Source organism: Urocitellus parryii, chromosome 8, assembly GCF_045843805.1.
Source record: "Urocitellus parryii isolate mUroPar1 chromosome 8, mUroPar1.hap1, whole genome shotgun sequence".
Taxonomy (NCBI): domain Eukaryota; kingdom Metazoa; phylum Chordata; class Mammalia; order Rodentia; family Sciuridae; genus Urocitellus; species Urocitellus parryii.
The window spans coordinates 152,215,085-152,232,089 of NC_135538.1; the positions used below are offsets into that span (position 1 = coordinate 152,215,085).

Below are 17,005 nucleotides of genomic sequence, written 5' to 3' on the forward strand. Positions count from 1 at the left end.
ATAGAGATTATCATGTTAATAGTTAAGCAATTTCCAGCAATCTGGCTGAAAACCTTGGGAATTTAGTTTAGCTACAATAAATAACACATTTTTAAAAAATACATTTACTCTCTGTCACCTCAATTGGTTCTGTTGGTCTTCACCAACAATTCAATTTATCATTCTGCTTTATACTATGCTAAGTGATTTGAGTTTATTTTTCAGTTATACATTATCCTGATTTTCTTTCTTCCCTCTTTTCACAAACTAATTATAAATGCTATTGAGCAAGATAAGAAGCAGCTCAAGATTATGGGAAAATATGCATGAATTTTTTAAAAAGTTGTATAGCATAAGACTGTATTAAATTTCAGGATTATATATGAGTTAATATCACTGGATAAAATTATGCCTATCAATACCTTTGGTTTCTCTACTAGAAATAAGACTGCAGTATATTTGGAAGTCTAGAGAAACATTCTGATCACATAACTACTTGGAACTTTTTTTCAGACCCCTACAAAATTACTTTCCTTTTAAATTTGTTCTTCAAAATCAACAGGAAACCAGGAGTTTTGAAAGGTGGTTTGGAAGTTTGAGGCTAGGACAGTATGTCTCTTCAGAGAGGAATATTTTCGCATCACTTGTGGACTTTAAGCCTGAAGATGGAAAGTCTCAGTTGGCTATTTCCTAGTTGTTTTACTTCCTTTTTTTACACATCTTTTTTGTGTAAAAAAGGAAGTAAAACATCTATCACACAGGCTGAGAGCATACAGTAGGCTGGTGCTCAGTATGATGGTTTAGAGCAGCTGTGTCCCCTAGGGAAAAATGTGAGACACATTTCTAATTAGAAAAAAAAAATCTGGTAGTCATATTACAAAGAAGAAAAACAAATAAATGAAAATAATTTAATGACTTATATTTGACCTAATGTATAAAAATATCAAAGTTATGAGGCTTTGGGCATGCTGGGCAAGTGCTTTACTACCGAGCACTTTTAGTAAGTCTTTTGAAATCCGGGGTGTATTTTACATTCCAACATGTTACAATGAAGACTAGACACATTTCAAGTGTTCAACTGCCATATGTAGCTAATGGCTTCCTAACTAGACAGCATTGGTATGGGTCTGTTAATTTGTCACATAAACTAGTTGATCATTTAGAAGGGATCTAACCTAAACTTGAAATGGTTTTAACAGACTCTAGGGAATTTACAACTTTTTCTCCAAGTAGGTACTGTCTCCTTCAGTATGTCAATTTTAAAAAAATTAAAATTAAAATACTGAAACATATAAAGAAAAAAATCACCAGTCCAAAACTAACCAATATGACTAGCAACTACAGACAGCATTTGGATAGGTAGGCTCCCTAAGTCTGGGAAGGGACCAGTTCTCTTGGTGCCACTTTAAGCCTTAAACTACAGTAACTCTAGATCCTATATCTCTGGTTTGCTCACCACTTTCATATGAAGACATTTTTCTTTCTTAGTATTTTGTTGTTGTTGTTGTTGTGGAAAAACCACAGTGTACTCTGCTTTATGTTTTCCAGTCCAGGCAATCTGAAAATAACTTTTCATATATATTATAAAATGATGGGGCTATGGGAGGTCCCAGTGGCATATGCCTATAACTCAGGAGGCTGAGGCAGGAGGACCTCAAGTTGGAAGCCAGCCTTATCAATTTAGTGAGACGCTGTCTCAAAATAATAAAAAAAGGTTGGGACCACAGCTCAGTGGTAAAGTGCTCCTGGGTTTAATCCCTCCCTGCTGGGGGCGGGGGAGGGAAGGGATGGGCTACGCATGATCCATTTGGGTTCTACATCAGTCAATTCCTACTCCACTGTAGTCATTGCCGACATTCTTTGGCAATGATCCCTACATATGGATGAATGCACAGACTATAAGTCAGGTCACTATTCTGACTGTCTGGCTTACTGACACTCGCCACCGGTTATCAGAATTCTTATTCCAGAAAACTAGCCTTCTGAGTTTTCCAGTCATGGATGGTTTGGATTTAGATTTTACATATTTCTCCCAAATAAAGCGAGAACCGTACAGTTATACCTTGTTCATTTTAAGCACTTCTTACAGGGCGCGGGGGTGCAGAGTGGCCACCTCCTTCCCCCGAGGGTCCAGGCAGGGTCGGAGGAGAGAGTGGCACTGCAGCGTCCTAGAAGTCGGGGTCAGTGTTGGGAAGGAGGACAGGGTCAGCAGGGAAGGTTGGAGGGCAGGATGGGGGGAGGTGGCAGGGAACAGACCGCACCCTGCAACCAGCCCCTGCGTCCCCGCCCAGCGCGGCGCAGGCGGCCGGCCCCCGCGCAGGCGCAGTAGGGACGGGCGGAGGCGAGGCGATTCGCCGGCCGAGGCCCCGCCCCGCCCTGCGTCAGGATCACGTGTCGTTCGTGGCGGGTGAGCGAGAAGGCTGGCCTTTCCTTCCTGCGTGCCGCTCGCTGCTGCCGGCGGAGGCCGGCGCCTCAGCCCGCGCGCCTTGTGAGAGGCACCCCCGCCACGCCTGCCTGCGCTGGCCGCGAAAACAGCGTTTCCTTCGGGTGAGTGTGGGCAGGGGGGCAGGGCCTGGAGGGCAGGGGGGCAGGGCCGCAGGGCGCGAGTTGCGCCGCGCCGCGCCTGACAGCCACTGCCGCTCGCGCCACCTGAGGCCGCGCCACCCGAGGCACCTCCGACGGCGGAGGGCGGCGAACGTGAGGCTTGGGGCGGTGGGGCGCGCTCGGCAGCCTGGGGTGGGAGAGCGCCCTGCCATTGGCTGGGCCGGTTTTGGCGCGCTCGCATCTGCGCTCCCCATTGGCTGGCGGCGCCGTCCAGGCGCGGTGGGGCGGGGCGCGACTGGAACCCGCTAGTGCCGTCGGTGGTGCTGGCGCTGGAGGGGACCGGCCGGGTCCGGGTTCCGGTGGGGCCGGTGCAGCTGGGGGCGGACACCGGGCGGGACGGGGTCACCTTGCTCTGAGCGGGTCGCAGACGGGGGCCCAGGGCGACGGCCTGGCAATTCCGTGCTGCGGTGACCCGGGGTCGCGCTGCCCGGGGACCCGGCCGGGTCCTGGGGTTTAGTGACTTGACACACTGGCGAGTCTGAAGCAGAGGGACGGACCGGCGGCTCAGCCTCGTGCGAAGGCACCCTAGGGCCTGGCTGGGACGCGGCTGTCCGAATCCCAGGTCTCGCCGAGAAGCACCTAGGTGACTTGGGCTCCGTGGCAGTCACCCTCTCTCAGCCGCGGGGGCCGCGAGACCGTAGACGGTAGCAGTGCACCGCTCGGTTAGCCGTCTTACTCCTGCGCCCCTCGTTCCCCAGCGCCCCCGGGTAGTAAAGAAGTGTAGTCGAGACCACCGCCCCGAGCAAAGGGATGACCGCAAACAGCGGGAGGACTGTTGGAGGGGTACAGACACGGCTGGGGACTCCGAGTTAGGTACCTCTGCCTCCTGCTCCCTTGCTTGTTAGTCCTTCAGGTCTGGGGGTGGTTAAACATTGCCTGAAAACGTACGTGAATGACCTCATTTTGATATTGTCACCACTAAGTGATGGCCAGTGCCCAGCTTGTTACAGCTTAACTCTGCCTTTGCAACAGCAAAGTTGGGATGCTGTCCTTTAGGGTGGACTTGGACATACCCAAGTATCTGCTTTGCGTTTCCTGAGGTCCATTTCTCAGATGTTTGAGTTCTTTATTTAATCCAGGACACCATCAGTTCAAAATTTATGATTATGAATATTTTTAGCAACAAAAACAAAATCTGTACTCAATCTCAGGTGCAAACCATGCTCTGTTTCTTACTTACTAGACCCTTGCACATTGCCAGCTGTATCATGAATCCCAGTATGAAGCAGAAACCAGAGGGAGTCCAAGAGAATGTGAAGGTATGTGACAGAATTGCTGTAATGTGCTGTAGAAGGCATGTGGTGAAAAGGTTTGTTTTTTGTTTTTGCAGTACTGGGGACTGAAAACAGGGCCTTGCATGTGCTGGGCACATGCCTGTACTGCCCCACTAAGCTGCCTCCCCAGCCCTTTTAAAATTTTTATTTATTTTTTGGTACCAAGGACTGAACCCAGGGACCCTTAACCACTGAGCAACATCCCCAGCGTTTTTTGTATTTTATTTAGAGACAGGGTCTCACTGAGTTGCTCAGGGCCTCACTAAATTGCTGAAGCCGACTTTGAACTCATAATCTTCCTGCCTCGGCCTCCCCCTGTGCTGGGATCACAGGCCTGTGCTACCACGCCCAGCTATATTTTTACTTTTGAGTAGGGGCTCACTAGGTTGCCCAGATTGGTTCAGAAACTTCCCTGGGCTCAAATGACTGGCCTGCCTCCCAAGTAAGTAGAACTAGAGGTTCAAAAGGTATTTTTGACCCGATTTAGCCAAACTTAACTTGGCTATAATTTCTGTGAACCTTACTGAAGTTTTAGACAGGATACTCCTAAGTATTTCAATCTTTTTGATGCTGCCATGAATAGAATCATTTTCTTAAACTTCATTCTTGGTTTTGTCATTGCTACCAAATAGGAATACGGTAATAAAAGGTTTTTTTTTTTTGTTTGTTTTTGTTTTTTTTATGTCTATAGTATAATCTTGCTAACCTCGTTTGGTAGTTCTAATAGTTTTTAATTAGAATCGGTTAGAATTTTCTATATATAAGATTATTTCTTAGATTTCATGAAATTATTGTACTAAAATCTTTTGTAAATATCATAAGAATTAGTTTGGGTAGGGGACTCAAACACAGACTATATTGTATTATTTTGCACGTTTTTCTAGAGTGCCTCATATTCATTACTATCTAACCTATTTTTGTAAGACTTTTTGAATCTCTGTATGATGCTCTCATTGTAAATCTTAAGTATTTATTCTTAGTACAATAAGACAGAGTTTGTTTAAAACTTTTTTAATATTTATTTTTAGTTTTAGTTTTATGTGCTGCTGAGGATCGAACCCAGTGCCTCATGCATGCTAGGCGAGCACTCTACCACTGAGCCACAACCCCAGCCCAAGTTTGGTTAATTTTTGAGTTTATAATTTTGACTGGGTCTATTTTGTGATTCTAAATGAATTTATAATTTAGTTAGGGACTGCCACACAGCTGAAACTATATGAGGATTCTGGGAAACATTATATTTTCAGGAAACATTATATTTTCAAGTATCAGTTTGCAGATTTAAATTAGAGTCAGTAAACTTACATTGATAAGTGAAAGCAAGTGTCTTTTGATAAACTGTTTTCGTTTATTGTGGTTTTCTCAGGAGCCTTATGTTATTTTTCTTGAATAGTATTTGACATTGATAAGCCATGAATTTAATTGTATTGGCTTCCATTTAGGGTGAGACATCTTCCTACTGTACTTTGGATGTGTTTATTTAAATTTTTTCTTAGGAAGGTTTTCAAATATTCAGATTCAGGGTTCTTGGATTCCTTGCCAGCTGTATGCAAAAATCTGAGTGTGCTTTTGTGTACATTTTATGGGGAGAGAGTTCACAGAACATCAAGTTGCTTTCTAAAAAGATTGAAACTCAAACATATGAATGAAACTTTCTGACTTTTTCAACTCTTATTCTAGTATATGCTTTGTACCCAGAAAATACTAATGTAGCATATTATCTTTCTTAGACCAGATTTTATAAAGCTTGTATATATCAAAGTTAGATCTTAGAAATGGGGGGGGGGGAGAAGGGGGGGAGAGAGAGAAAATAGAATGACTTCCTTTACCCTTTTTAACATGAATAATTTAAATAAATTAATATCTATTATTAAAATCTCAAAACTGTATTTTATTTGTGTGGAGACTGTTTACTAATCTATAATCTAAATTGTAACTGAAATGTTGGTGTAATATTTGTTTTCACAGTAGCTGGTATTTGTCCTTCAGTTAAATAGTGAGATAATAATCAACAGTAGAACCTTTACCGTGGGAAAGGTGGACTTGGTCTTGTGAAGTACAGTGTGGAGTCTGTAACTTTCTCACGCTGGTGTGGTGTCATGTTCTTTCTAACCTTGTTTGAGTATTCACCATTGTTTGCTATCCCATGGAGGCAATATAACTAATGATTTTTTGCAAAAGTAGAAAGAACTTTCAGATAAGGAAATATACAGAAAGGTATTTGCATATTATAAGGAAGGCCATATTTTTTCCAAAACAATAACATGGCATTTTAGGATATTTTAGCAGCCATAAGCACTCACATTTTAGCTGTCTTCCAAGGAATGGGTTAGGGTTAGAGGTGATGGTTGCAAATATGTTCAATATATTTCTGGGCTGCATGTTTAATATATTCTTTTGTGAACAGGTAAATTTTTTGGCATAGTCATGAGTTAAAGGAGGTCTGAGATGAATATTTTCATTAGAGGAAGAAGTATTTTGCAGTGTGAATAATGAACCTTTTCCTCCAGCTTACCTCTTTTGTATGTTCATACCATAAATGTTATGCTGTTTAGTTTTATAAAAGTAGAGGACCTATAAGTTTCTAGTTTCTTTTTAGAAGACTTTTTAAAAAGAATATAGATATTCCTATTATACTGGAATTTTTCATCTATAGTTTGAATTTCTAATCAGAGCTTAGAAATTTTGTTATGTTTGTTTAAATAGATATAATTAGTTGCAAAATGATTATAATAGAATTATATGTTAAAATAAGAAGTTACTTGTTTGTACTTGATTTGGATGATATCCATTCTTGAGAATTTCTTCAAACTTTGTTTTAATCTTGAGAAATTAACTTTCCATTTGATTAAACCAGTGTCTTATATTAATTATATAGCAAGCCAAATATTAGTATGCTTAGTGATTTTTTTTTCACATTATAGTAAGACTGACTATATAGAAACTTAATAACTGAATAACCATGTAGCAACTCAGTAACTAGATAATCAATTATCTCAACTTTTAGAATAGTCCTGTTCCAAGAAGAACTCTGAAGATGATTCAGCCTTCTGCAGCTGGATCTCTTGTTGGAAGAGAAAATGAGGTATGTAGTAGGGGTCTATATAAAGGTGACACTACCTCTGCTTTAAAAACTTTTCCAAGATTTCTTTGTCTGAAACAAATACATTTTTGAAATTTGGAAATATAACAATTACATATTCCCCAGAGTGGTTTCTAATTGTTCAACTTGAGAAGTTCAAAATTGCTATGAATACCTGTACTAGAATTAGAATGAAGTAATAAGTTATGAATTATAGAAGTAATGTTTAATAACTTGGGAATAAGATGTCATGTTCTTTCATTCTTTGTGAGTAAAAGATGAAATCATGGATAAGTGTTTAGGCTTTTTGCAGATTGAGAATACTGCCTTTTCATGGTACTGAATTTAAAGTCAGCATTTTAGCATAATAATAGTACTTTTATCTAAGTCTTAGACCAATTTGAGTCCAAAATAGCTGCTGTACAACCACAAATGGGATTCTAATTAGAATGAGTTGTACCCCAAGTATGTATAATATGTCAAAAATACACCCTGCTGTCATGTATATCTAAAAAGAACAACAAAATAGCTACTGCAAATAAAATTCCTAAAGTGGTGCTACACGTTTTGGTAAAGTTTTGAATTGTATAATTTTTAAAAAGATTCACACATGTCAAAGATAAAGGTGTATGAGTGCCCCCCCCTTTTTTGGGGGGGGGATTGAACCCAGGACCTTGTGCATGCAAGGCAAGCACTTTCCAACTGAGCTATACCTGCAGCCCTTGTATGAATTCCCTTTTTAAAATATTTGGAAAGTGACAAAACCACTTATCTTTCCTGTCCATTGAATCAAAATAAATAAATGTTTCTATTATAGTTGCCTAAAGGCTTATCTAAAAGGAAACATTGGAATGACCAGTTAACATCCAAGACTTCCAGCTCTGGAGGTGTTATTGACCCAGAACCAAGTGAAAATAAAAGTCTGGGAGGAGTCACCCAAGAAGCATTTGATCTTATGATTAAAGGTGTGTAAAACAAAGAAAAAACACGGCTTTCTCTTAAATTTATAACTTAAGGTAAATAATATTTGTTAATCCTGTTATGGATTCTGCCGATCGCCTTTTAATAGGGATACTATTAGATATTTTACTTGTTTGTCTTTCTTGGGGGTACGTGGGGTACCGGGGATTGAACTCAGGGGCACTTGACCACTGAGCCACATCCCCAGCACTATTTTGTGTTTTATTTATAAGAGACAAAAGTTTCACTGAGTTGCTTAGCGCCTCGCTTTTGCTGAGGCTGGCTTTGAACTCTCAATCCTCCTGTCTCAGCCTCCTGAGCCTCTGGGATTACAGGAATGTGGCAAGGTGCCTGGCCTTACTTGTTTGTCTTTGACAATTTAAGATTTCTTACGATTGTAAATAGTATTGGACAGATGTATTTGGCAAGATCCAAATGTGGAAGAGATATTAAGGAAGGAGGCAGTAAATAATATGGCATGTTTTACAGTAGAATGTCACAGGCTTTGTGAGATTTGGAAATGGGTGTTTAAGAAGAAAAATATTTACAGGATGAATTTGACTGAAAGAAATTTGAATATTCCACAAGAATATTAAGTAACTGCCATTAGGAGTGTGGTTGAAGAAAAGGAAGAAAGTGAATGAGAAATGTTTTGTAATAAGTACTGGTTTTTAATAGAATGGTGGTCAAATCAGAGGAGGAAGTTAGTGATGTCTTTTTTTCCTTTCTTATTCTTTTTTTTTTTTTTTTTTTGGCATGGGGTCTCACTATGTTGCCTAGGCTGGTCTCGGATGCCTGAGCTCAAGTGATTTTTCAGCCTCTGTAGGGGTAGGGTCACAGGAATGCACCATGCACTGTGATGTTTGGTTCGCGTTGTGGGAGGTTTTTTTTTTTCTTTTTTTTTTTTTTGCCTTTTTCCCCTATGACACTGGGGTTGAACCCCAGAGGTATTTCACTGCTGAGGTATGTCCCCAGTCCTTTTTTATTTTTTACTTTTGAATTAGTGTCTCTAAATTGCTGATGCCATCTTTAAACTTTTGATCCTCCTGCCTCAGTTTCCCGAGTTGTTGGGGTTACAGTGGTGTGGTGCAGTGCCTGACTGAGGTCTTTACTGCTAATCACAGGTGATTGGATTTCACCTTGATGAGAATTTGAGGCCAAGAGGAGCAAATTGGCTTGCTCAAGGTCACAGTGACCAGGGGCTCATTCTGGGTTGCCTGGAAGACAGTAAGGAAAAATGTTGCAGATAGAATTTGACTAGGTAAAGTTAGGAAAGGTCAACTGAATGGAAATAAAGAAGCTCATTAATAGTACTATAGAATAAACAAAGCAATATTTGTGATATTTCTGATTCAGTTAAAATTAAGGATTGGTAAGAAAATATGAAAGCACCAAAACAACTCACCTATATATCGTGTTGCTAACATAGCCATAGATGAATTAAATTTCCACAGATTCTCTCTGGGATGTATTATAAGAATTGAAAGAACTGCAAAGAAACCCTGAACTTTATTACATTTGTTGTTGGCAGTGGTATTGGCATAGTCATTTTGGAAAAATTTTGTATGTGTTTTAGGATGGAGGAAATGAGTGAGGTTAGGAGGCAGGATCATAATGTGGTGAATGAAAGGACAAGTGTGGAATGGAGAAGAAGAGGAATAACTGTTGACTTGGAGTTGGGCCATTAGTGGCTCTGCCACCGAAAGAGCTTAGAAACAAATGACCCCCAGTAGCTTGGTGCATACCGGGCATCCAGTTGCTGGTTGTGGACATTATTCTCATTAAAGCTTCTTGGAGAAATGCTGATTCCAGGACAGTAGGAGGGCTATTACAGAGTGATTCTGGAATATCTTGTGTCAGAAAATAGGGAAGTACTCAAAAGCTGATGGGCATGTTAAAAGAACACAGGAATCAACTTCAGTGGACTAAATTGTAAAAATTTGAGCATCAAAATGGATAATGACAAGAATGGATTATAAAGCATTGAATAAAAAAGGACATTAAAAGAAAAATGGACATGATTCTGTACCAATAGATTTTCTTTTAAATTGTGGTAAGGAATTTTTTTTTTTTTTTAAACAGAATAATGGCATGTAGAAGGAATTATATAAATCACTTTTTGTCCACTGTGGAAATAATAGACATGAGCAAGAAATATCAGTGGACTTTGAAATTGGATGCAAAGTATTTGCAGAATAGAGTATTATTAACACAGACTCAAAAACATTCCTGTACAGATTAGTTATTAATTTCTAAGGGGAAAAGGCATCTTTACAAGGGAGAAATCTGGGAGATGGCATCTTACTCACACGATCAGATTTTTTAAAAAAAATATTTTTGTAGTTGTAGATGAACAGAATGCCTTTATTTTATTTGTTTATTTTTATGTGGTGCCAAGGATGGAACCCAGTGCCTGACAACACATGAAGCAAGTGCTCTGCCACTGAGCTACAGCCCCAGCCCACACACGATCAAATTTAACATCTCGGGGCTGGGGGTATAGCTCAGTTTAGAGTGTTTGTCTAGCATGTATAAGGCCCTGGGTTCAATCCCCAGCACCACAAATAATAATAAAAAAAAATTTAAAAATTTCATTGTGTGTATGGTACCACATTTAAAAAAAAATTTAACATCTCCCATTTTGTAACAGATTGGTATGTACTTCCTGATGGTTCTGGAGGTACAGCATACTAACGCAGTATTCCTGCCAAGAAAATGTTTAACGTGAATGAGATCATGGAAATAAATTTGAAATTTTAAAAAGTGTGCAAAATAACTGATGTGGACTTTTCAAAAATGTGGATGTCAGAGCTGGAGGTGTATAGGTCAGTGGTAGGGCATGTGCTTAGCACGGGGAGGCTGCAGATTCAATCCCTGGTGCCAGTAACAACCACAAACCCAAATAAAAATTCCCAAACACAAATGTCGTAGACATGTAGAATAACCTAGGTGATATATGTGTGTTCATTGATTTCTGTTGTAATTCCTCTGAATGGCTGAAATGAATCCTTGAAATGTTGGGGAAAATAAAACTTAAATTGTTAGATTGATTTTTATTTTGTAAGTTTTTAAGTAATGGTTTTTAAAGTTGCATCTAAAACATTTGTTTCAGAAAACCCATCCTCTCAATATTGGAAAGAAGTGGCAGAAAAACGGAGAAAAGCTCTCTATGAAGCACTTAAGGAAAACGAGAAAGTATGTGCTGAGTATGATTTTTTTTCAATTTTCCAGGATTGTTTACCTTTTGCTGTGTAGCACATTTATTGGGACCAACATAAGCTAGCTTTAATGTTGGCCTGAGAAAGTGTGACTAGAGAGGCAGCTGTGGTACCAGAATTGTCACACAAAATGAATCCTCTTGAGAACCAACTTTATGCTACACGTGTCTGTCAGTTTTACTTCGAGGCATATAATTTGTTTCACAGTAAATCTATGAAATATTGAACTTTATTTGAATTTTCACACAAAATGAATCTCTTGAACCAACTTTATGCTGCATGTGTCAGTTTTACTTGGAGGTATATAATTTGTTACACAGTAAATTTCTGAAATACTGAACTTTTATTTGTTATATAGCTTCATAAAGAAATTGAACAAAAGGACAATGAAATTGCCCAACTGAAAAAGGAGAATAAAGCATTGGCAGAAGTAGCAGAGCATGTACAGTATATGGCAGAGTTAATAGAGGTAGGTAATTTAAAGTTCACCTGATCGAGAATCGTCTGTTTTCCTGAAGACTTAAAGCAATAGTGGGCTCAGGACGTCTTTGTCTCTCTTAACTGCCTTAAAGTATTCTTCCATGCTGGCTCCTGAGTACCAGTTTAAATTGTGCTTTTAAAGCAGTTCAGTCCACTTTGACACTGTTGGTGGTTTTGTAAATTAGTATAACCCCTGTAGAAATCAGTATCGAGGTTCTTCAAAAGACTAGGCATGGAACCACAAGACCTAGCTGTCCCACTTGTTAGTATTTATCCCAGAGAACTAGGAGCGGCACACTATAGCAACACAGCCACTTCAGTGTTTATAGCAGCACAATTCACAATAGTCAAATTATGAAATCAGCCCAGATGCCCTCCAGTAGATGAATGGATAAAGAAAATGTGGGTCTGTATACACAATGGAGTTTTATTCAGCTGTAAAGAAAAATGAAATTATGTCATCTTCAGGAAAATGGATGGAACCATTATGTTAAGCAAAAGAAGACAAAATCAGAAAGTCAAAGGTTGGGTGAATATTTCCTGTCACATGGAAGCTATAGAGGAAGAAGGAAAAGAAAGGTGGGGTGACCGCATGAAAAGCAAATAGAGATTAGTAGAGCAGAGGAAAGGGGTCAGAGAGGGAGGGAGAGGTGCTGGGAGGGATACTGGCCAAATTGTGGTATTATATTTTGTGCATGTACAAATATGGAACAATAAATATCCCACCATACGTACAACTGCATTGCACCAGTTTAAAAAAAAATGTGGAGAAAGAAAAATATAGAAAAGAATAAAAAAAATATAACATTGAGGGTCAGCTGTGTCAGCATACTGATAATGACTTGGAATCTAAAGTTTTTATAGCAAATTACTGGTTTATTCCTTAGAGACTGAGTAATGAACCTCTGGATAACTTTGAATCACCGGATAGTCAGGAATTTGATTCAGAAGAGGAAACTGGTGAGATTTCTGAAGTAGAAGACTCAGAAACTTCTGGTGCATGTACTGAAGGAGCTGCACCTTCTTCTACGGATGCAGAACCGAGAGATGATATTCAGTAACATTTGATTGTTGAGAAATATGCTGCCAAAGTTTACCTCACTATAGTTCTTTGTAGCAGAGTTACTACATAATTCAAAAGCTAGAATCAAACTTCCATGTTTGAATCCTGGGACACTATTATTGTATTAAATACAAATACTGTGTATTTTTAATCTATGATATTTTTTGTAATTAGCACATCATTTTCTCAGTTGTCAGATATGACCTGTGTATATATGATAAATAAACTTTGGTTTCCTATTGAACTTTGTATATGTCCGAAGATGATGTGTCTATAGAAAATGTCTCTTTCTATGTTTGCTTTCTTAGTGTAGTTTTGTGCTTGTGGTACTGGGGATCTAAGCCAGGGCTTTGCACATGCCAGGCACACGCTTTACCCTGAGCTACATCCCAGCCCTTTATATTCTTTGAGACAGAGTTTCATGAAGTTGCTGAGGCTGGCCTCAAACTTGCTATCCTCCTGCCTCGGCCTCCATTTTGCTGGGATTATAAGAGTGCACCACCATGCCCGGCTTATTGTTTGCTTTCTATTCTTCTGCCATCTTGGGAGAAAACAAATTTATCCCTGTATAAACAGATAACCGAGGTCTTAACTCCCAATCCTGATTGTACCTCAGGCTCATTGTAAGCACTATTGATTTCCACATCCAGACTCAGATATTCTTTTTTTTTTTTCCTCAATTAGCTATAAATGGACACAATACCTTTATCTATTTATCTTTATGTGGTGCAGAGAATGGAACCCAGTGCCCCACCTCTGCTGGGCAAGTAATCTACCACTGAGCCACAACCTCAGTACCTCAGATATTCTTAGTTTTGGAATGTAGCACGAGATATTTGTAGGGAAAAAAAATAGTGTTTTTGAAAAAAACAAATAGTATTTGTTTGCCAGGTGAATCTGACTAGCTGAGTAAAGGCTTGACTGGCTGGTGTGATCACTTTGCTCTTGGAATCAAAGTGTGTGCAGGGGGATCAGGTGAAAGTCCAGTGGAGTGAGGAGAGTTTCACGTACTAGTATAGTGTGAAGTCTATAAATATGAAGAGGCGTGGGTTGATATTAATGATGAATTTTCCATGTATACCATTTTTTTGAATGAAGAAAAACTAAAGAACAGTATTAAGTACACAGCATTGAAGCTGAAAGTAGTCTTGTATAAATTGACAATAAAGAGCAATGTCAAGCTTCAAATAATTGTTCTAGGTAAGTTTCCTTATAGGACTTATTTCCAATATTGAGTAAAGCATACCTCATAGTGTTATTGTGAGGAGTAAGACCTCTATAATAGTGCTTGAACTAAGGGCTTAGACAATGGAAGCTATTAACAGAATTTCATCCAAGTAGAACTTTCTGGAATAGTAGGAGTATCTATGCTGTCCACTTTGGTAGCCAGTAGCTACTGACACTTGAAATGTGGTCAGTGAATAAGTGGAAGTTTTCATTTTATGTTTTAGCAGCTACATGAGGCCAGTGGTAGCTGGGTTAGGGTTACTGTGTGTTAGGTGTGGGCCACTAGCCAGAGACCACTAAAGTATAGAAAAACTACTTTTTTAAAATAAATTAAGATATTCTAGTTAGGATAAGGGTGAAAATGCTAAGATTGGCATAGCCTGGCTTAGGATACGGCTCTTGGGTTGATTGACAGTTTTCTTAAGATTCTGCACCATGGACAAGATGAAATTGGAAATGTTAACAGGAAAAATGGAACCTAGTGAGCCCCAAAGCAATGTCTACTGCCTTAAGGCCCTTTCAGCTTTGTCTAGAAAACTCCTTTGAAGATACCTCAGTTGAGTATTGGGTTTTCCTAATGGATCAACAACAAATGGGTGTGTTTAAATAACCTGTGCTGCAGTGTCCTCTGTGGGATGACTGAGGTGTGTGTGTGGCACATGGACCAGAATGGTTCCCCAGCAGGATCAAGCATTGCACTTCCCTGTAGTGGTAACTTTCTATTTTTTTTTTTTGGGAGGGGGGGTGGTTCTTTTTTTTTTTTTTTTGTCTTTTTTGGAACTGGGAGTTGAACCCAGGGCTTTGCAAATGCAAGGCAGTCGCTTTGCCACTGAGCTACATCCCAGCCAGGTAACTTTATTGGTAACATTTTCTATCGGCCTCTCCCTCTCAATGCTAGTTCCTGAGGTCACCTCCCAAGTAAAATTCCTTCTGGGAAAAGCCGAATGCTGGGGAGACATGAATTCTGAAAGGAAAGCAGAGAATTTGCAAAGGTTTTGGCCAATGGTTTTTAAATTCAAGGCTTAGCATAAAAATGCTTCAGGGCCGAACTCTGAATTATTCATCTTAAAGGAGTACCAGAGACCAAAAATGGAATCTGAATAAAATATTATGGCTAGACAGCCCTCTGAGTCACTCTACATAAGATGTTGGCCTGAGCTTCCCGGAGCTTTGTCAGAATACAGACCTTCAGCAGTCTCAGTGGGGCACAGCTGTTGGTTTTCAACTTAAACCCATTAAAATGACTAGAAACCATAAAAGATGATCCCATATTGAAAACCTGGAGCCAACACATGAAAAAAAAAAGTAACACTGCAGGGAACAGAATAAAACAAAACATAAGAATTGGTAGGCAATTTCATTTCTAGAAATGTATTCTGCAGATACACTAAGGTGAATGACATTTTAGGTTATTCATTACAATTTGGAACTACCAAAGACTAGAAAAAACCTCAATTTCCATCACTATTGGAGTGGTTATAGACCCCAGTTGTATAGTGGGATACTCAGAAGCAGCAGGACAAATTGAATATCTGTATGGAATGCTACTGTGTGTTAAAAAGGACTGAAAAGGGGTTATATGTACCCTTGTAGACTGACAATGTTTGGAAAGACAGCAGCCTTTTTTCTCTCACTAGTTTTTGCATTTTTTGTTGAAGGCACATATGCTGTTTGTTTTCTTTCAGGAGTAGGGAGCTCTGTAGCTGTGACACTCCTGGTTTCAGTAGCATGGAGAGACTCACCTGATTGGTGACTTGGGGAAGCATAAACTCGGTATCTTCACCTCAGTGTTCCCCTTCTTCCTGCGGAGTGTGAGGGCTGCATTGCTATTTTCTTCTCCTCCTCTTGATTCAGACACAGACTAAAGTGAAATTATCCATCAAGTGAAGATTGGGCAATAAGTTCCCAAAACTTCTACCTCCCATTCAACTTTAGGGAAGTACTGGAAAATCTGCAAATTCTAACATGAGAATGAGCCATGGGAAGACAAGAGAGTGTACAGGAAACAGGATCCAACATTGGAGGAGTGGTGAGGTTCCTGGAAGTAATATTTGTAGCTGTGTGGCCAACTAGATCTGCGGTAGAGGGTGCTGGACTCTGTAATGGGGGGCTGACTTCAAAAAGAAACCAGCAGGGGCTGGGGATGTGGCTCAAGCAATAGTGCGCTCGCCTGGCATGCCTGCGGCCCGGGTTCCATCCTCAGCACCACATAAAAACAAAGATGTGTCTGCCGAAAACTAAAAAATAAATATTAAAGTTCTCTCTCCCTCTCTCTCTCATCTCTCTTTAAAAAAAAAAGAAAAAAGAAACCAGCAGTGCCGGGTTTCTGTTCTCGTGACTAAAAGACTCAGGTAAACTGGGCTAACTGTCAAAATAACCACACAAGAGACACAAATACCTTTTTCATTGGGGTCGCTGTGATGGCTCCTCTGACCTTAAGGGTCTGTGGAGAGAGAAGCGTGTGCTGACCCTTTTTATTGAGGAGAAGCTATTCAAATGAGGCAAGGGTCAGGTTTCAGGGGGCTGAGTCTATCTTCATGATGTCCACTGTCAGCAGGTTGACTGACACCTGGTAGGCCACACCCAAGGGCATAGTAAGAGAAGGGGACACACACAAGGCACTTCCACGGAACATTCTATCCTAACAGGGCGAGGGGTTACATTACATAGGAACAGGTGAGCATAGCTCCACCCATGGGGCTATAGGAAGACACAGTCACTCGAACCCTAGAAGAACGTGACAGTCTAGCAGCATGGGTGGCTGATGCCACATCGCCCAGCAGGGGAGTTAACTTAGTCACATGCGAGGTTGGTCTCCCAACACAGCAGGCCACACCTGTCACTCCAGTGACTTGGGAGGCTGAGACAGGAAGTCTGCAAGTTCCAGGGCAGCCTCAGCAACTGTCTCAGAACAACAAAAAAAATAGACTGCGGATGTGGCTTAGAGGTGAAGTATGCTCCTGGGTTCAACCCCCAGTACTGCAAAAAGGAAAAGAAAAGGACTGAGAATTCCCCCGTGTGTTGTACAGGAGTATGGAGGGGGATTAAACAGGCAAGTGGGAGCGACTCAGGGACAGGTGTCCAGAAACTGAAAGTGGGAAGCAGCTCCAGGGAACAC

The 17,005-nt window shown here is 40.3% G+C and overlaps 1 protein-coding gene across 3 annotated transcripts; it reads left to right on the forward strand.

The window, feature by feature from the left end:
• The first annotated feature begins 2,381 nt into the window (after positions 1-2,381).
• Gmnn (geminin DNA replication inhibitor) lies at positions 2,382-12,880 on the forward strand. Of its 3 annotated transcripts, none has more exons than XM_077801880.1 (7): positions 2,382-2,526; positions 3,767-3,842; positions 6,865-6,942; positions 7,757-7,904; positions 11,012-11,094; positions 11,476-11,586; positions 12,485-12,879. In XM_077801880.1, the coding sequence occupies exons 2-7, from the start codon at positions 3,792-3,794 to the stop codon at positions 12,656-12,658; spliced, it is 645 nt and encodes a 214-aa protein (XP_077658006.1). In that variant the 5' UTR covers positions 2,382-2,526; positions 3,767-3,791; the 3' UTR covers positions 12,659-12,879. The 3 variants fall into 3 exon arrangements, with proteins under 3 accessions (XP_077658006.1, XP_077658007.1, XP_077658008.1); XM_077801881.1 differs by lacking the exon at positions 2,382-2,526 and adding an exon at positions 2,936-3,166 and having other exon boundaries at positions 12,485-12,880; XM_077801882.1 differs by lacking the exon at positions 2,382-2,526 and adding an exon at positions 3,240-3,396 and having other exon boundaries at positions 12,485-12,880.
• Positions 12,881-17,005: the final 4,125 nt, after the last annotated feature.